This window comes from Rana temporaria, chromosome 5 (genome assembly GCF_905171775.1).
Source record: "Rana temporaria chromosome 5, aRanTem1.1, whole genome shotgun sequence".
In the NCBI taxonomy this organism is placed as follows: Eukaryota; Metazoa; Chordata; class Amphibia; order Anura; family Ranidae; genus Rana; species Rana temporaria.
Window position 1 is genome coordinate 174666522 of NC_053493.1, and position 24288 is coordinate 174690809.

At 41.9% G+C, this 24288-nt stretch overlaps 1 protein-coding gene across 3 annotated transcripts in view; it reads left to right on the top strand.

The window, feature by feature from the left end:
* EXOC3 (exocyst complex component 3) overlaps window positions 1–17307 on the top strand; it is a 385796-nt gene extending 368489 nt beyond the window's left edge. For all 3 annotated transcript variants that reach the window (XM_040353404.1, XM_040353405.1, XM_040353403.1), the window contains exon 13: window positions 16996–17307. In XM_040353404.1, coding sequence (XP_040209338.1) covers window positions 16996–17176 — 181 coding nt within the window. In that variant the 3' untranslated portion in view covers window positions 17177–17307. The remainder of the gene's footprint in view (window positions 1–16995) is intronic.
* Window positions 17308–24288: the final 6981 nt, after the last annotated feature.

The following is a 24288-nucleotide window of genomic DNA, read 5'->3' on the forward strand; positions in this document are numbered from 1 at the left end:
TAGAAACAAAATAAGGAGAACCCCATAGGCATACACTTGTCAAAGAAAAATTTACCTTGAAAATGCAAACCCAACGATTTGAACCCCTGAGGATGCACCGGGACAAGGCGAAAAGCCGACTCGATATCCGCTTTCGCCATCAATGAACCTTGGCCCATTTGATGTAACATGACCAGGGCTTCATCAAAAGATGAGTAGCAGACTGGAGCAATAACATCCGCAACTTCGTCATTCAGAGAGGATTTGGGAGGGTACGAGAGATGGTGAATCATCCTGTAAGTACCGGCTTCCTTCTTAGGGACTATCCCTAGTGGGGACAAACAGAAATTCGAAAATGGGGGGGGCCGAGAAAGGGCCCGCAATCATGCCGTCAGCCAGCTCCTTAGCCATTTTCTCCTGCACCACATTCTCATGTGTGCGAGCAGATTACAAATTCGAAAAAATTACACAACCTGACCCTTGGAAAGAAGGCACTAAAAACCCTTCACTGAAACCTTTAGTTAAGAGAGCCGCCATCCTGTGGTCTGGGTAACATTCTAACCACGGGCGCATTTTTATTAGGCTCACTGGTGTCAGTGCCCTTTCCATGCAATGACTGGAAAGCGGTTGCAGATGACTTGCGAAAACACCTACACGCTGGGTGCGTACCGTTACAGTATGAGCACTCATGCTTATACCTACAGTTCGTGAGATACTTGCACTGGCCTTCATTAAAGGCGAAGCAAAAACCTTTTCGCAAGGCAGTCTGTGCACTGGCTAACGGCCTAGCCGCGAACTGAGTCTTAGCTGGTAACATCAGGTTGAGCCACAGGCCAACGTCCTTCGACCCCCAATGTAATGAAGGGTGGACTGCCAGCTTCTGATGGAAGTTTTCGTCGTACGTAAACCAAGCTGATCCGCCAAAATGACTAAATACTTCAGCAATTATGTCTACATGCTGGAAAAGACCGGAACACCTGTTAGGAAAACGTTCACCCATTACCGCAGCATAGATGCAGAACGCTTGCAGCCAGTTCTGAAAAGTTTTTGGAATAGCCCGCCTTCTATCCTCTTCTGATCTGTCACCAGATTGTCTATCTGATTTAGCTAGAAATTCTTTAGAAGCGGGCAGTAGTGACAATATGTCCAGAAACTCGCCCCTCCAAATCTTCTCCTTAACTTTAGGTAGGTAAAAACCCAGTGGGGACAGCACACACGGAAGAGGTTCTTTAAATGAAGATTCCCCAACTGTCGCTGCTGACGACCTGAGAGGTACCGCAGGATTAACAGCATTCGGATGACTGACACCTTTAACCACTTAAGGACAGAAGGTGTTTTTCAGATTCTGTGTTTACAAGCCTAAAACAGTTTTTTTTTGCTAGAAAATTACTTAAAACCCCCAAACGTTATATATATTTTTTTCTAACACCCTAGAGAATAAAATGACGGTCATCGCAATACATTTTGTAACACCGTATTTGCGCAGCGGTCTTACAAGCGCACTTTTTTTGGAAAAAAATCACTTTTTTTAATTAAATAAGACAACAATAAATTTGGCCCAATTTTTGTATATATTGTGAAAGATAATGTTACGCCGAGTAAAATGATACCCAACATGTCACGCTTTAAAATTGCGCCCGCTCGTGGCATGGCGTCAAACTTTTACCCTTAAAAATCTCGATCGGCGACGTTTAAAAAAATTCTATAGGTTGCATTTTTTGAGCTACAGAGTAGCTCTAGGGCTAGAATTATTGCTCTCGCTCTAACGATCGCGGCGATACCTCACTTGTGTGGTTTGAACACCATTTTCATATGCGGGCGCTACTCGCGTATGCGTTCGCTTCTGCGCGCGAGCTCGTCGGGACGGGGCGCTTTAAAAAAAAATTTTGTTTGTTTTCTTATTTCTTTTTATTGATTTGATTATTTTTTACACTGAAATAAAAAAAGAAAAATGTATCACTTTTATTCCTATTACAAGGAATGTAAACATCCCTTGTAATAGAAAAAAGCATGACAGGTCCTCTTAAATATGAGATCTGGGGTCAAAAAGACCTCAGATCTCATATTTAGATTTAAATGCAAGAAAAAAAAAAAAAAAAAGGAAAATTTGTCATTTAAAAAAATGACAACAAAAAAATTGTCTCTTTAAGACGCTGGGCGGGACTGACGTTTTGACGTCACTTCCGCCCAGCAAAGCTATGAGGACGGGTGGGGGCCATCTTGCCCTCACTCTCAAGTCCTCACACATCAGGCAGCAGCACCCGATCTCCTCCGCCGCTACCGACGGCTTCAGTAAGCGGCGGAGGGCGCGGGAGAGCGGCGGGAGGGGGGGGGCCCTCTCCCGCCACCGATAGCGGCGAATCCGCCGCGGAGACCGCCGTTATCGTTTACAGGCCCGCCCACTGAAAAGATGGATACCTCGGTTGTGGCAGCAGCTGCTGCCGTTACCGAGATATCCATCTTTAAAAACAGGACGTATATATACAGTGGGCGGGCGTTAAGTGGTTAAAGGAAGCCACTTTCCTGGTGTCCTGCATAGCAGGAACACACAAATCTTGCCAAACGGTACTAATATCCATGTAATGCATATCATAATTATCCATAACCTCTCTGTCAGGATGTAACTTATAATCAGCACCAGACACCTGTGCACTCTGATATCCTTTGACTGCACTACCTTGCAGCTGAGAGCCCTGTTCAGCACCAATATTTACTTGTGCCCCTGAAGATTCTCCCATTACATACTGAACAGTATTGCTTGCACCAGACACCTGTGCCCTCTGTGTAAACTCCTCAGCACCACTAGCATGTGCCCCTTTAAACTGTTGTAAAACATTAGACAAAGAGTCAACTAAAACAGCAAATTGAGAAACTGCAGGCGACATACCTTTCACATCATCCTGCACCAAGACTGCCTGCTCACTCACCTCCATAGCTGGGGGGTGGAGTAGCGCTGCACCCCCGTTTCTGAGATGCACACTTTGTCACAGACCTGCCAGCGTTCTTCAGACCTGACGGCTGAGGAGAAGCAGCTGCACTCTTGCCTTTGTTTCTTCTCGCAGGCTGTTTCCTTGTCCCACTTCCAGATGCAGCAAAACCCTTCATTAGCACTGGGGGAGCGGGCGCAGGAGGAGCTGAAACATTCTCCTCCCTCAGGCACTGGTGCAGCCATTCCTCTCTTCCCCTGCCTTCTGCTTTCTCAAGCAGCTGGCATAAGAGTGCCTCACGGTCTCCGGGCGAACGCCGCTTCATGTCAGAAGCCTGCGCTGCTTCGCTGACTGGAAACTGACTGGACACCCGCCGCGCCTGGACCCTTATATAGCCTCCACAGCGCGGGATACTTGGTGACGATCCGGCCAATCAGCAGCTCCTCCCAGTCAGCCAATCCCACGGCTGTTGCTGCCCAGGGACGGCTCGCGGACCTGTAAATAGAAAACACAGCAGGGAGAACCACACCTTCTCCCCTTTGAGCTCGCCCATGTTGGTCCAGCTTAATGCTGTGACCTGTCATTCTGGAAGGACTTAAATTGGCTATGGAAAATACCCACTTCTGGTACAAAAAATTATTCTATGTACAAACAAGAGGTGTAGCTATGGGGGCACGTTATGCCCCCAGTGTAGCTAATTTATTTATGGACATGTGGGAGCAGGAATACGTCTATAACTGCAACATACCCCAGATGAAACTATATAAACGATATGTGGGAAGGAACAGCTGAGACGTTACAAGCATTCATGAAAAATCTCAATAACAACATATATGGCATTACGTTCACAGGAAAATGGCATGAAAATAACAGACAATCTGGACCTCCAAATTTTCAAGAATGAAGATGAACTATGCACCCAGACTTTTTTCAAGAAAACAGACCGAAACGGCTACATACCCACATCAAGCTGCCACCATCCGAAGTGGTAAGGGACTATCCCAAAAGGATAGTTATTACGTATAAGAAGAAACTGTCATAGGGTGGAAGACTTTGATATACAGGTGGATATTCTAATCAACAGATTTCGTGAGAAGGGCTACCAATTACATCAGTTGGCCAAACTGAAGGAACAAATACGAAGTATTGATAGAAATACCCTGTTACGAAAGAAGGATAGGAAGGAAAGTAAAAACCAAAATGACTTAGCCTTTATTACGGGATACAGCACACAACATCAACAGCTTGAAAAATCTTGAAAAAATACTGGCCAATCTTGATGGAGGACATAGTACTAGCCAAAATCCAAAAGCCCAATTTCATCTATCACAGAGCTCCCACTTTAAGGAACCAACTAGTGCACAATGTGGTTGACCCACCAAAAACAGTAGAGATATGTCCAGAACTCAAAGGATTTTTATAGATGCCAGAGATGTCTTCCATGTAAGACCAATAAGAAACAACCTAGAAGATGCTTAAAATTTAAATCGCACACCTTAAACAAGGAATTCCAGATTAAAGAACTTATAACCTGCAATAGTACGCATGTTACATATGTGGTGGAATGCCCCTGCAAGCTCCAGTACGTGGGACGCACCACAAGACCTCTAAAAGTCAGGATACGAGATCACATAAAAAACATACGCAAAGGGTTCCCTAATCACAGCCTCTCAAAACACTTTAGCGAAGTGCACCATAAGGATCCATCAGAAATTATTTTCTTTGCAGTAGATATCATTAAAGACCACTGGAGGGGAGGGAATAAGAAAATCCAGGTGTCTCAGAATGAAACCCAATGGATATATCGGTTGGGGACCCTAGTGCCAGGGGGCCTCAACCTGGATATAGACCTCAATTGCTTTATATCAAACTATTAACATCTTCAGGGTTACTCCTAACATAGAGGGGATTTGCCCTATCAAACTAATCAGGCAATCTCAACCATTATGAAATTAGATTGCATTTAGGAGCCACAGAGCTGGCAGTACATAATCCACTGGTGCATGCGTGTAGGATTTTTTAGTATTCCCATTGCAACCAGTTTCCTATGAAAGTTGAGCTCCATTCACTTTATGTATTGATCTAAGAATTGATTAGTATACCGAACCCGATATGGAACAGTATACCTTTAGCCCCTATGGAGTATCGGTGTATAAACAAGGGTATTAGCCTTATAAAGCATGCCCCTTCAATTCAATTAATTTTGCATACCACCCCTGCAGAGTAAGCACCAGGGCCTATATAATCTTTAATCACACATAAAAAAGGCTCTATTTCCATCCCTACATTATTAGGGGCCTAACATATAGGCATTGGAGCATCAATGCACCACATAAAAGCACCCCTACTCTAATTGAGGATTGCGTGGGGTTAGTTCCGCGTACCTTATGCAAACACTAGCACATTTTTATTTAGGTATGTGATAGAATACAACCTCTCTGGAGTATTAGCACACTACTATGGGAATTTTGTTTTGTTTTGTACGTATGCTCCTCCTATTACATTATCTATAGTACCACTGCTTGAGAAATAGTACAGGCTCACACGTTCTAAAATACACATAAAAAGGTTTGTAGACCTCATCAGTGCCAGGATTAAAGGAAATTCATGGTCACCTTAAATTGTAACAATATAAATCAAATACTAAGAGGGTTATTAGTAAAAACATATTCTGCTAGATGTCCCCCAAATTGCACAGTCATGCACCCTCCACATATTATAAGTAAATTTTATTTTAACCTTTAATTTCACATATATCTCTTCCCCATATATAATTAATCTAGTTTACCATATATTATCTCCTGCCATCATCTTAATAGATATCAAATACTGATGCCCCCAGCTCCAAAATAGCAAATTGGCTTTACAAGGTAATATCTGATTTGTAAGGCATAGTGACATCCAGGACTCTGCAATTCCCGATACAGCCAGGTAAATATACTGCAAGCAAATTTGCATATATTGGCTATTCCCTACACCTTGCGTACATATAGTGTAACAACATTGGCAACCGTGTTATATATTTTATTCATATTTCAGTTTATTACTTTGAATACGCCAGCATCTTATGGGAATGATGGGGAGGAAGAAATAAAACGTATCTAACAAGTTACAGCCCAATAGTAGGGCTTCAATATTACGCCCATATAGGAGGGACTTGTATGTCGCTCTGTATGTAGGACGTAGGAGGTTGCTATCACCTTTGAGAAAGTCATTGGATCAAACGCGCCAGGTGACCCAGCAACGTCATACGTCGCATCCGGGTAAGGGGAGAGTGTCTGTGGAACACATACTAGCAGAACACACGATTCCCATAGCGGAGTGCACCATTCCGGTGTTGTTTTTACCGGCACATTGCTTCTTATCTTGCTTGCAAGCAAGCTTTTTATTTTTAACAATATTTTCAATAAAGCGCTGTATTTTCTCAAATCGCTTTTCAGGACAACCTTGGAGAGAGCGCAGCTCCGCCTCTTCTGTAGGAAACACCCACAGGCTTTAAATCCCTCCTCTTCCACCATGGCTTCAGTTATTGTGTTTCCTCCGCCATGGTGGAAGCATCAGGTTGGAGCCAGGGAGCTGCGTTCTCTCCAAGGCTGGAGACAGGCTTTTCCCTCATTGTTTTACCTTTTTTGTAAGGTGGTGGCTGAACCATCCCAGCTCCTCCGCTGTACCTTTAAGGGGGGATGCTCCGGAGTCCTCTGGTCTCGCCTGCTCACGGGAGCTTTAGGATCCATAGGGGACGCTGCGTCTGGTGCCCGGAGTCCGCAGGTTTTGACCCCGGTGGTCGGGCAGGTACCGTTTCTTTCAAGAAACATGTCCTGCATGTCGGTTCCGGGTCCCGGTCTGGCGGGTGACGTCACGCCGGCGACGCGGCGTTTCCTGTGGAGGCGTGGCGCTCGTGGCTCCTGGCGCCTGGAACGCAGGGACTGGAGGGCGGGTTCTCTGACCGGCGCTTCCGTTTCCGGCTCCTACTGATGACGCGGAGCCCGGGAAATTCAAAAGCCCAGCGTTTTCCTCTACAGCTGTCTCTCTGCAATGGAGGAAAGAGTTACAGCGATGGCGGATGCAGGCGCCGTCAGCACCGGTCAGGCCCAGGTAAGAGGGGTACAATGGTGCCTTTATTCTTATCCTTATGGGCTTTCTATTGTGTTTGGTTGTTTTCCTCCTTATGGGAGCCTGCTCTGCTCTGATGGAAGCCTATGCTGGGCCATCTAGCAGAAACTCTGGTGGTTGCTATGTTCTATCTTTTTTCTTAAAGGGGACATTTTTTCACTCTGGTGGTGGTATTAGCACGGTGGTGGTTTCCCTTGCTTAGCTAAGAGAGCTTTGATTTAAGTCAGTTTAATTTCTCGTTTCAGGAGAAAACTGCTAGTAAATCTAAACCAGCAAATCCACCAAGCCAAAGGAAATGTCCTTCCTGTAAAAACCCTTTGAGAGACTCTTGGCAGAAAGCCATGTGTAGATCATGTATTAAAGACCTAGTTGAAGAGGAATCTTCTCAACAAATTAAAGAATTATTTTCATCTGTCAAGGAACTCTCGGACTCACTTAGTTCAGTGAAATCCATGCTAGTGCAGAGTGCGGTCCATACTGAGCCCCAGCAACCACCAGCAAGCCCAAGAGCTTCCACCTCCAGGCCGGTAGTGGTGGACTCTGGGGATGAGGGGACAAGTACTCTTCCCTCACTTGTAGACTCTGAGGAAGAGGAAGAAGAGGATGCAGGCAGAACCTCTAAATATAAGTTATCCCTGGAGGATGTGGATGAACTTTTAGGTGCAATCTACACTACCCTTGACATTCAGGAGGAAAGAGTACAACTATCAGTCCATGATAAAATGTACCAGGGTATGGATGACTCCAAACATAGAGTTTTTCCTGTCCATAAAGTGTTATCTGACACAGTTAAGAAAGAATGGAAAGACCCGGAAAAAGGTCCCTTCCTTCCTAAATCTCTTAAGAGAAGATTTCCCTTTGAAAACAAAGAAACTGAGGTTTGGAATAAGAAACCCAGAGTGGATGCTGCCTTTTCACAGGTTTCTAGAAGGACAGATCTGGCCTTTGAAGACATGGGGGTCTTGAAAGATGCGATGGACAAAAGAGCAGATGCTCTCCTTAAAAAAGCTTGGGACTCCGCATCCGCCAGCCTTAAACCAGCCATGGCTTCCACGGTGGTAGCAAGAAACCTGGAATGCTGGGTAGAGAAATTGAAGGGCCACATTGAAGCAGGCACCCATAGGAAAGACCTTTTAGACTCCTTTCCTCTAATCCTTAATGCAATTAAATACATGGCTGATGCATCAGCCGAATCAATTAAAATGGCAGCCAGATCCTCAGCACTTGTCAATTCAGCTAGGCGTGCAGTCTGGCTAAAAACGTGGTCAGGGGATACAGCCTCAAAGATTAAACTTTGTGGCATCCCTTTTTCAGGGGATTTTCTTTTTGGGCCAGACCTGGAAACAGTCTTAGATAGAACGGCCGATAAAAAGAAGGCTTTCCCAGCCAAGAAGAAACAGACGTTTAAAAAGAATTTTCGTGCTGTTCAACAACCCTACAAAAATAGAGAAGATGTCAACAAAAAACGTTGGATTCCTCAAAAGGGTAGGGGAAGAGGTGGGGTTCTCTTCAGATCTCCTCCAGATCAAAACCCTAAAGACAAATGACGTAACTACTCCAGTAGGGGGAAGACTGTCATCCTTTCTCCCTCAGTGGAGTCAAATATCCACAAGTCCTTTCGTGAAGAACATCATTTCACAAGGTTACAAACTGGAATTCTCGGAATGTCCGCCAAGCAGGTTTTACATTACAGCCCTTCCAAGAGACCAAGAAAAGGCTTCGGCCATGATGAACCTTTTACAGGATCTGATTCAACAAGAAGTCATTGTCCAGGTCCCGAAACAGCAGGAGGGTCGGGGGTTTTATTCCCATATATTTCTTGTAAAAAAAAACTTCAGGCAAATACCGGTTGATTCTGAATCTAAAGATCCTGAACAGATCAATACGGTACAAACACTTCCGTATGGACACAATTTACTCCATCACAAAACTGTTGTCTCCAGGTTGCTTCATGGCATCCCTGGACCTAAGGGATGCCTATTTACATGTGCCAATAGCACCAGCCTCCCAAAAGTTCCTTCGCCTAGCCATCAATCTGGGAACATCAGTATGGCATCTCCAATTCAGGGCCCTACCATTTGGCCTGTCATCTTCCCCCAGAGTTTTCACAAAGATTATGGCGGAAGCCCTGGAGCCTCTAAAACTGAGGGGGATCTCGGTCGTGCCATACCTGGACGACCTATTATTCTTCGCAGATTCCAGGGATCAGCTTGTGACGAACCTCCAAACATCACAGACTCATCTCAAAAATCTAGGTTGGATTTTGAACTTAGAAAAATCGCATCTAGATCCCTCTCGGGAGATGAGGTTTCTGGGCTACACCCTAAACTCAGTAGTGCAAAAAGTGTTCCTGCCTCAGGAAAAGATAGACAAAATCTTTTCAGCAGTGGGTCAGATCCAGACGAACCTTTCAGTACCAGTCAGAACAGTTATGTCAGTTCTGGGCCTTCTTACAGCTACAATTCCGGCAGTCCAGTGGGCAAGACTGCATTCCAGACCACTTCAGAAAAACATCTTGCAGGTCTGGTCACACCAGGTGCCGTTCGAGAAGCGTTTCAGACTTTCTACGAAAGTGAAACGAGCACTATGGTGGTGGAGGGACCCTTCCAATCTAACGAAGGGTCTCCCATGGTTTTTTCCCCTGGACAAGCGTCTAACAACCGACGCAAGCTCCTGGGGTTGGGGAGCCCACCTGGAGGGTCAAACCGCTCAAGGCAAGTGGTCAAAAATAGAGGCAAGAAAATCGTCAAATTGGCGAGAATTGAAAGCCATTCATTTGGGTCTGATAGCTTTTCAACAGGAGGTCAAAGGACATCATGTACAGATTCTGTCAGACAATACGACAGCAGTGATCTATGTGTTAAAGCAAGGGGGAACCAGGAGCCAAGGGCTCATGGACTTAGCCAATCAACTTCTGTCATGGGCGGAAATAAATGTGGCCTCCCTATCGGCAGTCCACCTGAAGGGATCACAAAATCTCCTAGCAGATCTGCTAAGCAGAAAAAGAGTGGTGGAAGCAGAATGGAGTCTGAACCAGGAGGTGTTCGATATAATATCGGAGGAATGGGGACATCCCCAAGTGGACCTATTTTCAAGTCAACAAAATGCGAAGGTCCAGGAATTCTTTTCAATTCACAGAATGGATCAGGCAGTGGGGATAGATGCCCTGGCACACCCATGGAATTACCGGCTGTGTTACGCCTTTCCCCCTTTTCCACTAATCCCTCTGGTCCTAAGGAAATTCAGGGAGGAGAACACCAACTTGCTCCTGATCGCTCCTTTTTGGCCAAAAAGGCCTTGGTTTGCAACACTTTTGAACCTGGCCTCAAAACCTCCCTGGAGATTACCATACAGGAAGGATCTATTGACACAGGGCTCTGTGTGCCATCCGGAAGCAAGCAGGCTACATCTAACTGCTTGGTTTCTGAAGAAGACCTTCTAAAATCTAAAGGACTTTCTGATAAAGTAGTTAAAACTCTACTATCAAGTAGAAAAGAGGTAACTAGGTCCATCTACCTCAAGGTATGGAAGAAATTTAACTCTTGGTGTTCTTCCAAAAGTTTCGAAATCAAGAGTACTATTTCAGTTCTGGAATTTCTCCATGAAGGAATGGAGAAAGGTCTAGCCGCCAGCACCCTGAAAACACAGGTAGCGGCTCTCTGTTTATCTTGAAAGATCTTTATCCAAAGAAACTTTAATTTCTAGATTTTTTAGGGCTCTGGCTCGAAATAGACCGATAGCCCTCAAAGTTTTCCCTTGTTGGGACTTATCTATTGTTTTGCAAGGTCTCACGGGAGCTCCGTTTGAACCTTTACAGAGTGCATCGTTAAAAAGTTTAGTTCTCAAAACAATTTTTTTAGTTGCCATTACATCAGCAAGGAGAATCAGTGAGCTCCAAGCTCTAGCAATTAAGGAACCCTTCCTTAGAGTTTTGCCAGACCGAGTGGTCCTTCAAACGGATCCAGCCTTCCTACCGAAAGTGGCCTCAACTTTCCATCGGTCGCAAGAAATAATTCTACCAACATTTTCCTCAGTTCCGGCTAATGCAGGAGAAGAAGCTTTCCATACACTGGATGTAAGGAGATGTCTGTTACAGTTCCTTTCCGTCACCAAGGAGTTCAGGAAATCAAACGCTCTTTTTGTGGTATTCTCTGGTTCCCGTAAAGGGGAAAAAGCTTCTAAGAGTACGCTCGGTAGATGGCTTAGACAAGCAATTTCTGAAGCCTATCAAGCAAAAGGAGAAGTTCCTCCTTCTGGGATCGCTGCTCATTCTACAAGGTCAACCGCAGTTTCCTGGGCCGAAAGGGCCGGTGCTACGCCTGATCAGATCTGTAAGGCTGCTACTTGGTCCAGTTTCTCAACTTTTATTCGGCACTACAGGTTGGACTTGCTGTCGGCCGCAGATCAAGCCTTCGGCAGGAAGGTACTGCAGGCAGTAGTCCCACCCTAGGGTAAGTTACTTGGTTATCCTCTCCAAGGTTGTCCTGAAAGGCGATTTGAGAAAGGCCTAGTTAGACTTACCGGTGACGGTATTTCTAAGGGCCTTTCAGGACAACCGCTATTTCCCTCCCTAAATGTGTATAAAAAAGTAAAGTATATATCTATCATGGTGTTGTGGTTCTCTGTGCTTTGTTTTCCAGTGCCGGAGGCCACACAATAACTGAAGCCATGGTGGAAGAGGAGGGATTTAAAGCCTGTGGGTGTTTCCTACAGAAGAGGCGGAGCTGCGCTCTCTCCAAGGTTGTCCTGAAAGGCTCTTAGAAATACCGTCACCGGTAAGTCTAACTAGGCCTTTTGGTACTACACCATGCGGATTTTCCTTTTTGTTTTTTGAATGACTACACGTGGCCCTGAGTCCTGCTGTGGATTTTACATCCTGGTGGAAGCTGAATGTCGGCAGTAAGCAGCACAATCGAGGTATACCGTCGCATTTTCCCCACAATCTCAGAGTGCAACACCCCCATCAGGGGAACCACAATTTGGTGAGTGGGGATCACACAGGGGGGAGCACGGAAGTCATCACGCTAAAGAGTACAGTCCTTGGATAATATTTTCCTGCATCACAAGTCACCAATCAAGGACTTATGCTTTGATGTTTAGCTATCACATATATCTGCTGTGGGACATAATATGCACAAATATTAGACTGGTTTTATACCTCAATTAGTTCATACCAGCCTTAAGTGATTTGGAACTCGCAATTTATATACATATATCAGTTAATCTGTTTACACCTTTTTATTGTTTGTAAAGATATTTTGATCTGTTTGTCGCACTTTATTTGCACTTCCCTATAGGGACATTAGTCATTTATTTACTTATGTTAATCTATCACTGGAATAGATAGCAATTTTTGCATGTCACAAGCACAACTCTATCACAGTTTAGCCCTCCAGGCAACTGGGCCATCATAGGATGCCACAGGGTTAACACCATCACATTGCAACATATATATTTATTAGGCAACACTTCACCACTAACAGAACATCTTTTAAGGTGTAATACTCGTACATCATTAGAATCCGAACACAAGGATTCTAAAGGTTCACTAATAGGGATTACCTCCTGAGAACATTAAGGTTGCTCTCTTTGCACATGAGCATACCTACCAGAGGTATCCAACATTTGATATTGTACACCTAGCACTGTATACACTATTTAGTTGTCCCAGGGGAACCACCCACTATTGTATTGGAATTTACATCTGATTAGCTCACAGGCAGCGCCGCTACCCCTTAATATATTTCGCTTGAACAGTAAAGTTAGCCTCATTTTTTTTATATTGTGAAAGATAATGTTACGCAGAGTAAATTGATACCCAACATGTCACGCTCCAAAATTGCGCCTGCTCGTGGAATGGTGCCAAACGTCAGTACTTAAAAATCCCATTACAGAGGAGGTCTAGGGATAGAATTATTGCTCTCGGTCTGACGACTGTGGCGATACCTCACATGTGTGGTTTGAACACAGTTTTCACATGCCGGCGCTGCTCACGTATGTGTTCGCTTATGCGCGTGAGCTCGTCGAGACGGGGTGCTTTAAACATTTAATTTCTTTTTCTTATTCATTTTACTTTATTTTATTGATTTTAAAACATTTATTTTTTATTTTTAAATTGGCTCACTTTTAGGAACGTAAATATCCCTCAAAAAGACCTCAGATCTCATATTTGGACTTAAATGCAATAAAAAATAAATAAAAAATAGTCATTTTAAAAAATTATGACAAAAAAAGTCCTTTTAAGACGTTTTGACGTTGCTTCCGCCCCGGAAGTGATATGGAGAGGGGTGGGGCCTTCTTCCCCACACTCGTCTCCATACACAACAAGGGAGAGGACCGGATCGCCTCCGCCGCTACTGACGGCTCCAGTTAGCGCCGGAGAGCACCTCTCCCGCCGCCGATAAGTGATCTTGCAGCGTATCTGTCGCAGAGACCACTTTTATCTTGTAGCGGACCGCCCACTAAAGAAGAGGATACCGGGGTTATGGTAGCTAGCTTGCAACCAAAACCATGTTTTTCCTTTTCAGAGGTTGGTCTGGAAGTGGTTAAATGATGTGATCTGGATCGCTTTTTTAAACATTAAACCTTTTTTAAATAAATATTGGAATTGCGCCTTGCAAGTTTGTTTTATGAGGATACCAGTAAAAGCATTACTACAAAATCTGGTTTGTGGGACCGAGAGCCCTGGAATTCGAGCAGTGGAGCAGCAGTCTGGCATATAGAGAACCAACATACCCACTTTCGCTCATTACCCCTGCAGGGGTATCTGGATCTGGTGAGCGGGGAACTAAAAAGGAAAGCACAAAAGTCATCCTTGTCTGCATACTTGAGGATAGTCACCATAGGACAACGAGGAGTATCACAAATGTCACTTTATTGGAAGATTTTGCACAATTAATTCTGGTTGCAAGCTTTTACTTGTCATACGAACATTGGATATCGCAGCTGAACCTACTTACCTATAATTTTTTGTGTGGATTTTCTTGATAGATATATGTATATATACAGTGGGGATCGAAAGTTTGGGCACCCCAGGTAAAAATTTGTATTAATGTGCATAACGAAGCCAAGGAAAGATGGAAAAATATCCAAAAGGCATCAAATTACAGATTAGGCATTCTTATATGTCAAAAAAAAAGTTAGATTTTATTTTTAATCATTTACACTTTTTCAAAATTACAGAAAACAAAAAAATAGTGTCTGCAAAAGTTTGGGCACCCTGCAGAGTTAATATATTGTACTGCCCCCTTTGGCAAGTATCACAGCTTGTAAACGCTTTATGTAGCCAGCCAAGAGTCTTTAAATTCTTGTTTGAGGTATCTTTGCCCATTCTTCCTTACAAAAGTCTTCCAGTTCTTTGAGATTTCTGGGCTGTCTGTCACGCACTGCGTATGGTCTATCCATAGATTTTCAATTATGTTGAGGTCAGAAGATTGTTAAGGCCATGGCAAAACTTTCAGTTTACGCCTCTTGATGTAATCCCCCGTGGATTTTGAGGTGTGTTTAGGATCATTATCCATTTGTAGAAGCCATCCTCTCTTTAAAATTAGCTTTTTCACAGATGGCATCAAGTTACCATCTAAAATTTGCTGACATTTTATTGAATCCATTTTTCCTTCTACTCGTGGAATGTTCCCTGTGCCACTGGCTGCAATACAACCCCAAAGCATGATTGATCCACCCCCATGCATAACAGTTGGACAGAGGTTCTTTTCATTAAATTCTGTGCCCTTTCTTCTCCAAACGTACCTTTGCTCATTCCGGCCAAAAAGTTATATTTTAACCTCATCGGTCCACAGAACTTGTTTCCAAAATGCATCAGGCTTGTCTATATGTTCATTTGCAAAGTTCAAACGCTGATTTTTGTGGTGAGGACGTAGAAGAAGTTTTCTTCTGATGACTCTTCCATGAAGACCATATTTGTACAAGTATCTCTTTATAGTGGAATAGTGTACCACAACTCCAGTGTCTGCCAGATCTTTCTGGAGGGATCGTGCAGTCAAACGTGAGTTTTGAATTTCTTTTCTCACAATCCTGCGAGCTGTTCTGTCTGATATTTTTTTTGGTCTTCCAGATCTTGCTTTAACTTCCACTGTTCCTAATGACTGCCATTTCTTAATTTACATTCCAAACAGAGGATATTGCAAAGCCTTCTCCAGCTTTGTGAGCGTCAACTATTTTCAGTTTTCTAGACAACTGCTTAGAACAGGGATATGCAATTAGCAGAACTACAAGTCCCATGGGGCATAGCAGGACTCTGACAGTCACAAGCATGACACCCAGAGGCAGAGGCATGATGGGATTTGTAGTTTTGCAACAGCTGGAGGTCCGCTAATTGCATATCCCTGGCTTAGAAGAACCCATGGTGCTGATTGTTGGGGCAAGGTCAGATGAGTCTGGGCATTTAAAACCTTTGAGATTGACATCACCTGGTCTTCCCAGACGATGATTGAGAACAATCCATGACACTGGCAGGTCTCAGCTTTGCAAAGGGGGCAGTGCATGCTATAAATTCTGCAGGGTGCCCAAACTTTTGCAGACACAATTTTTTTCGTTTTCTGTAATTTTGAAAGTGTAAATGATGGAAATAAAATCTAACTTTTTTTGACATATTATAAGAATGTCTAATCTGTAATTTGATGCCTTTTGGAGATTTTTCCATCTTTCCTTGGCTTCGTTATGCACATTTAATACAAATTTTTACCTGGGGTGCCCAAACTTTCGATGCCTACTGTATCTTTTGGGACACATACTTTCTCCCCGGCTTGGGGGATTGTCACTTAGAACACATTTATTACCTCATAAGGTGTAGCCAAAAGGTGCCTGAATATTGGGCAATTATATGATTTTTTGTTTTCTTTATGTTTGATTCTTTGATGCATACTATATAAATATCATATATTGTTTTGATTAGTTTAACACCCAACCACAGGATTGGTTACACTGAAGCAATCCGTGCTCATGAGGGTTTATATTTAACCTACACGGGTCACCAACACCTACTAAAGGGTGACACGACTTTGGATCACTTTTTTTTTTATATATTGTTAACTTTTAGGACCCATCTCTCCCCATAATCAAATAGGGGAGGGGTTGACTGAGGAATCACTAAGTTTTGAATACACATTCCATGTTGATTGGCCCCCAGGAAGAGCGTCTTGAACTTTAAGTCGCTCCTCATAGGTGGCATATAGCAACAGTTCTTACTTGAAGGCATTATTATCACTTTGGAAGGTTTAACACTATGTTTTGATACAGACACCCATTTGGAGGTGTATTTCAACCCTCTTATAATTTAACCCACGGAAGTACCTTCATTATCTCTCTATCCATACCACTACTTAGGTGGAAGGCAGCGCCAAGCACCCCTTTTATCACACATTTCTCATACAATTTAGACCCATTCTTTTAGGGATCCTTAAGTGAGGCAGCAGCTGAGCTATATCCTAAGCTCAGATTTAATATTACAATCAGGGACTGGTTTAAAATGATGAAGGAGCCTGCAAGAGCAGTAAATTAGGTAAGTAAATCTGCTTTACCTGGTCCATTAGAAGAAAAAAAAAAACAGTTAACCTTTGCACTGCAGGTGCAGCCCCACTGAAAGGGAGGAATTTAGAGTTTTCCAGAGTTCAGCTTTAGGATGGTATGGCTTTTTGTGCCAAAAGCTTGATGTTGGGAGTTTAATATAGATTTTCCAGTTGAAAAGAGTGATGTCCTACCCTGTGCCCCGATCACTATTTAACCATAACACTAATGCTGAACATTAAACTCCTTGTTTGCACACTCACTTTGTTGAGACCCTTTGAATAGCCTTCATGCACCCTAAAGTTCACGTGCTTTGCCATAAACTGCAGTTTTTTAGAATGTACTTTTTACGCTGCTTACTTAAAATGGGGAAATAGATGGGGAAACTGTCAAGTATGTGTCATAGTTCAGAATGTTCTTTAAAGCTGAAATTATCTTTCATCTTTTTCAGAGATGATCATATAGCGGCACTGCTAGCAATGCGAGGAGATGCAAGCCGAGAAATGAAGCAAACGATTATAGAAACTGTGGAGCAAAGTCAGAGACAACAAAGCTCAAATTACACACCAATATTTAAAGATATAATTGTTCCAAGCTTGCCAACTTTAAGTGTTCCAAAACTCCTCAAGTAATGTCCTGGGTTCTTTGCCTTAGATGTATTGTTATTGCCTTGCCTGTGTGCTAGCTTAATGCATCAGACAACAGCAGAAATTTAAATGTTTGTTTTATTTTGCTTTCAGTAAAAACAAAGCATTTTACTTTGCCTGAAGGGTATTAGTTTTTTTTTTCTTTTTTATGTAAATACTTTGCAGTCATCAATTCCCCTCTCAGTCTTGCATTACTTCCTTTGTTACTGACTGATTACCCTTTTAGTCAACCCCACAAATTTTTCTGGGAAATTGTTTAGCACACATTTAGACAAGAACAAGCAACAAATGGAAATACATCACTGGGGCAGTCTCAGAGGCAAGGGGATGTGCACTATTGTATCACTCAAGGCTTTCTGTAACAAAACACAATGCACACAAAAGGGTCTTCGGCAGAGCTTGATAATTTTTTTTATTTCAGGTAGCCTAGTACGCTATATGTAAAAGCAGAAAAATAAAACAAGCCCGTACAGAGCTAGTAAATAGTCCTGCAGCAGCGCTGCAAACCCCTGGTTTGATGTGTAAGCTGTGTAGGATGACCAGATCAGAAGTATCAACAGTATGTGCTCCAATCACCAATAGGGAATTCACCACGTGGGGGGATATGGGGTCCCCTTCGGGGAAAGCACTCACCAGATGGTTACTTTAAAACAGCGTTTCAGTGTAACTCGTCACTGTCAGATGGTGGATTGAAACTGCATACAAATCTATCTCCTTGATCACCGTATAGTTTTTTCACTCTCCAGGTATTGGCAGTTATGTAAGGGAAGGAAAAATCCACATAGCGCAATATTGTTTCGATGATTTTAATAATACCAAAAAAACATAAATACAAGCCCCCTTATAAAAACATGCGTACCAGATGTGTGAAATAGTCAGGCAAAATGTATAATTGGTGTGGGTGTTAATGCCACTCTCACTGTTGTCAGGATCCCTGAAGACCGCTTTGGAAACCTTCCTGTAGCTTACTTCCTGGTTCCCTCAGTGTGTGGAGCGCATAACATCACTTCCGGTCGGGATGCTGGATAGCAGCGCTCTGACGTTTCGTCCGTTCGGACTTCCTCTTAGAGCGTGCTCATCCTACGCATCCCCCGGAGTTAAATAGTATAGCGCCGCCTTCCCACCAATGACAGGGCTTCGGATGGTCAAAACCCTCCCTCCGTGTGCCATTGGTTCCCTCTCCTCCTCCGGGCATCGTATCTGACCACGCCCCCCGGAGGGGAGGAGGTGTGTGGGGCTTTGCTTTGTACTGCGCTCCTAACACTCACTGTTCCCACCATAGAACAGACTCGTGAGTGGAGACAAGGAGCTTAGCAGAGACATACTATTTTATAGCAGGGCTCGCACAGTATAAATGTAATTGTATGTACAGCGCCCTGCATTAGGCATAATATAGAAATATCAGTACCTCCACAGTGTTAGTGTGTATCATACCTTTGTCAATGCATGTTGAGTACAATCAATAGCATATAGCATATGTCACCACAGTGTTAGCCCTGGATGCATCGTATGTATATACTAAAATTTATTATAGTCATAAAAATACTCAATGAAATGACATATCCAGAGAATATGCATGTACGTTCATATTGAGCTGAATCCAATCACAAATATATATATAAGTCTATAGTAAAATGACAAATATAAAAAATGTATATAAAATTCATATGGAGGTTCTTATATATATATAAAAAAAGTTAATCATATATATAAATAGAGAGATAAAAGCAGATCTGAAACACTGTGTATATGTATATATATATATATATATATATATATATATATATATATATATCTCAAAAAATATATATATATAAAAATAATTTTTTTTAAAAAACATATAAAAATGTATATGTATATAAATCTAAAAAAACGCACATACATATTTTGGGATTGAAGATGTACAGATAAATATGCGTGTGTATATATATATATATAGAAACACACATAATAAGATGCCAACCATATACCTACACTTATTTAGCCAGCAAAACCTTGCTGGCTAAATAAGTGTAGGTATATGGTTGGCATCTTATTATGTGTGTTTCTATATATATATATATACACACGCATATTTATCTGTACATCTTCAATCCCAAAATATGTATGTGCGGTATATGTGCGTTTTTTTAGATTTATATACATATATATTTTTATATGTTTTTAAAAAAAAATTATTTTTATATATATATATTTTTTTATATTTTTTGAGATATATATAATATATATATATATATATATATATATATATATATACAGTGTTTCAGATCTGCTTTTATCTCTCTATTTATATATATATGATTAACTCTTTTTATATATATATATATATAAGAACCTCCATATGAATTTTATATACATTTTTTATATTTGTCATTTTACTATAGACTTATATATATTTGTGATTGGATTCAGCTCAATATGAACGTACATGCATATTCTCTGGATATGTCATTTCATTGAGTATTTTTATGACTATAATAATTTTAGTATATACATACGATGCATCCAGGGCTAACACTGTGGTGACATATGCTATATGCTATTGATTGTACTCAACATGCATTGACAAAGGTATGATACACACTAACACTGTGGAGGTACTGATATTTCTATATTATGCCTAATGCAGGGCGCTGTACATACAATTACATTTATACTGTGCGAGCCCTGCTATAAAATAGTATGTCTCTGCTAAGCTCCTTGTCTCCACTCACGAGTCTGTTCTATGGTGGGAACAGTGAGTGTTAGGAGCGCAGTACAAAGCAAAGCCCCACACACCTCCTCCCCTCCGGGGGGCGTGGTCAGATACGATGCCCGGAGGAGGAGAGGGAACCAATGGCACACGGAGGGAGGGTTTTGACCATCCGAAGCCCTGTCATTGGTGGGAAGGCGGCGCTATACTATTTAACTCCGGGGGATGCGTAGGATGAGCACGCTCTAAGAGGAAGTCCGAACGGACGAAACGTCAGAGCGCTGCTATCCAGCATCCCGACCGGAAGTGATGTTATGCGCTCCACACACTGAGGGAACCAGGAAGTAAGCTACAGGAAGGTTTCCAAAGCGGTCTTCAGGGATCCTGACAACAGTGAGAGTGGCATAAACACCCACACCAATTATACATTTTGCCTGACTATTTCACACATCTGGTACGCATGTTTTTATAAGGGGGCTTGTATTTATGTTTTTTTGGTATTATTAAAATCATCGAAACAATTTTGCGCTATGTGGATTTTTCCTTCCCTTACATAACTGCCAATACCTGGAGAGTGAAAAAACTATACGGTGATCAAGGAGATAGATTTGTATGCAGTTTCAATCCACCATCTGACAGTGACGAGTTACAATGAAACGCTGTTTTAAAGTAACCATCTGGTGAGTGCTTTCCCCGAAGGGGACCCCATATCCCCCCACGTGGTGAATTCCCTATTGGTGATTGGAGCACATACTGTTGATACTTCTGATCTGGTCATCCTACACAGCTTACACATCAAACCAGGGGTTTGCAGCGCTGCTGCAGGACTATTTACTAGCTCTGTACGGGCTTGTTTTATTTTTCTGCTTTTACATATGGACTTTTTTTATTGAAGCAGCTGCTTTTTATTGTTTATATTGTGTTTTATTGAAACAGATTTTTATCTTTTGGACTTTGAGACACATCCTAAGCGCAGGGCTGTACTATAATTAGAGGGGCTGGTCAATAGTACTTTTATACATCCTAGTACGCTAGTACTTATTTTGTATAATACTGTAATGTAAAGCCTAATTTTAAGCCAAATTTCGATAATTTGTCTACACTCATTACCATTACTTTACCTGTGAAAAGAGTAGGAAACATAAGGAAATAGAACATGGGAAGTCCAGCTGCCAGGAAATTGTTTTATAATACTATAAGTGTATAACCATTACATTTTTTTTTTTTGCAATAAACGTTAATATTTATACATTGTAAAAATATCTTTGACGCTTATCTAATATGGGGTTAACAATGATCTTTTAGCAAAATCCAACCTTAATGGAAATCTAAGGAATTGTATATACTGCCTTTGCTGACCAACAGGCACAGAGGGATATTTATCCATGCATGCTGTATAGCCCACAGACTGAACCAAAAAAGTCTAACAGTGTATGGCCAGCCTTAGATCGTAACCTAGTTACATAGTTATTCGGGTTGAAAAAAGACACAAGTCTCCCTCCAGTTCAACCATAAAAAAATAAAATAATACAAATAATATCATACAATCCCATATACCCAATTCTATACCCACAGTTGATCCAGAGGAAGGCAAAAAAAAAAAATCATTTACTGTTTAGATCCCTATGAGCCCCCCCCCCCTCCCCCCCCCTCCCCATCAGGGATGATACGCCCCAGCCTGAATTATGTCTTAGATGGTTAGATGTGGCTGAATCACCCTGCTGATCATTTGAGACCCACTGGGGTCTTGCAACGGGTATTATCCTGTGTACTTCCTGGTAGTCATTTTGCCATGCATATTTTTTTATTTTTATTGTGCTGAAACTTTACTGTACCGTGGTTTGATTTCATTTTCTGTATTTCTCTTCATTTGCTGTTTTGTTTTGTTTTCCTTTTTATTTTAATAAAACTTTTCTGTTAAAAAAAATAAAAAAGTAAGGGTCCCAATACTGAACCTTGGGGTACACCAATGATAACCTTTAGACCATTCAGAGTAAGAATCATTAACCGCTACTCTCTGAATTCTGTCCTTTAGCTATTTTTCTATCCATTTACTTTTGCAAAATCCAAGTATACCATGTCCACCGCCACCCCTCTGTCCAAGGTTTTACTTACCGCTTCATAAAAAGAAATCGGGTTTGTCTGACAACTTCTGTCTTTCATGAATCCATGTTGTCTGTTGCTTAAAACATTTTTTTACGGCAAGAACTCATCTATGTGTTCTTTAATTAATCTCTCCAGTTTTTTCCCAACTATAGAAGTTAAACTAACAGGTCTATAGTTACTTGGTAAAGACTTTGTTCCCTTTTTAAATATAGGCACCACATTGGCCCTGCGCCAATCCAGTGGTACTATTCCTGTCATTAATGAGTCCCTAAAAATTAGATGCAATGACTTTGAAATGACAGAGCTCAATTATTTTAGGATCCGTGGGTGGATGCCATCTGGTCCAGGTGCTTTATCCACCTTTATGCTGTCTAAATATTTCTGGACCATATCACTTTTGAGCCATTGTGGATCATTTGGGGCTGTGTCACTACCACCCCCATTTTGGACATGAGCTCCCCCATGCTCCTTTGTATACACAGAGCTGAAGAAATTATTTTTGCTTCATGGTGTTTTTTTGTCTGTGTCTCTAATGCCACGCACACACGATCGGTTTGTCTGATGAAAACGGTCTGATGGACCATCAGACTAAACTGATCGTGTGTGGGCCCCATCAGTTATTTATCCATCGGTTAAAAAATTAGGAACTTGTTTTAAAATTATTTGATGGATAAAAAACCTATAGAAAAAAAACGATCGTCTGTAGGCATGTCCATCGGTTAAATATCCACGCATGCTCAGAATCAAGTCGACGCATGCTTGGAAGCATTGAACTTCATTTTTTTCAGCACATCGTTGTGTTTTACGTCACCGCATTCTGACACGATCGTTTTTTTAACTGATGGTGTGTAGGCACGACTGATCATCAGTCAGCTTCATTGGATAACTGATGGAAAAATCCATCAGACCGTTCTCATCGGATTGACCGATCGTGTGTACAGGGCATAAGTATTACAGCAACAGACAACCAGATAACTTGCATTTTTAGGAGGGGATTTCCGCACTGGAGGATATTTTTGCAAATATCCTGTAGATACAAAGCCATACAGCCAAAATCTTTTTAGAGCTGGGACAGGTGAATATATAACTCAAAGAGTGTTAGGGATGCATGGTAATGTTTAGCATTCGTATAACTGCCCTAAAGTTGTAGGCACAGCAATACTAAAACATATTACAAAAACACAATTCCAGCCAGTTACTTCCGGACCGCATCCTTTACTAGCATTGGGCAAGCTTTAAAAAAAAATTACCAGTTAATTATCTCATCTGAAGTTAAAAAATAACACCACTGTAATAGTGCACAGTTGAAAAATCTGCATATCTAAGAATTGCTTTCACCCCTGTACAGTACTGGGCCTATTTCCTATGTATATAAAAACTTTATATCTCAAAATATGCTTTTTTTTTTTATAAACCCATTTTACTGCATATCTAACACAATACCACAGACTACCTGACTATATATATATATATATATATATATATATATATATATATATATATATATATATATATATATATATATATATATATATATATATATATATAAATAAAGTGGTACTCATAATGCTGGATAATCATGTCCAAATCATTTGCAGCACAAAATAGCCCAATACAAACATTCCTGGAATAAAAACGATAGAACAGGTTAGGCAAACTTGCCCAGTCTCCGTATTCTCTGGGAATATCTTCACGCAGCTTTTTACACATCTTCTGTTTCCTTAAATGGGAGTAGTTGTGTAAGTAGAGCCCACCTGTCTAGAAGAGTAATCACGCGTGCATATTAAAACATTCTTTAATATCTTCACCCACCTTTTAAGTATGGGCAGAATTTATGGCTGCAGGAACCATTACTTATGTAAACATATGATTCAGACAACGAGGGCACACTGTCTAAAGACTATTGCCTTTCTTTAATGCGGAGACCCAAAAAAAAAAAAAAAACGGCAGCTACACATACTGCAGCTGCTGGCTTTTAATAATAGGACACTTGTCCTGGAGTCCAGCGATGTCGGCACCGCAAGCTGATGTTTCCATCAGCTGTCGGGTGCTGTCGCCGCCATTGCAGTTAAGGGTAGCCTTTCGGCATCACGCTGGGAACCCTACTGCGCATGCATGAGGCCCGCTCCTCTCTTCTACTGGCCCGGCGAGAGGGAGGAGAAGGGATCCCCAACCATGATGTCAATATCCACGGCTGAGGCTCCCAGAAGTTGGAAAGGATACCTGTCAAAGATCCTGTCCCCCTTCCCCCCCGAAAGATGCCAATTATGGCACTGGAGGGGGGAAAGAATCAGATGAG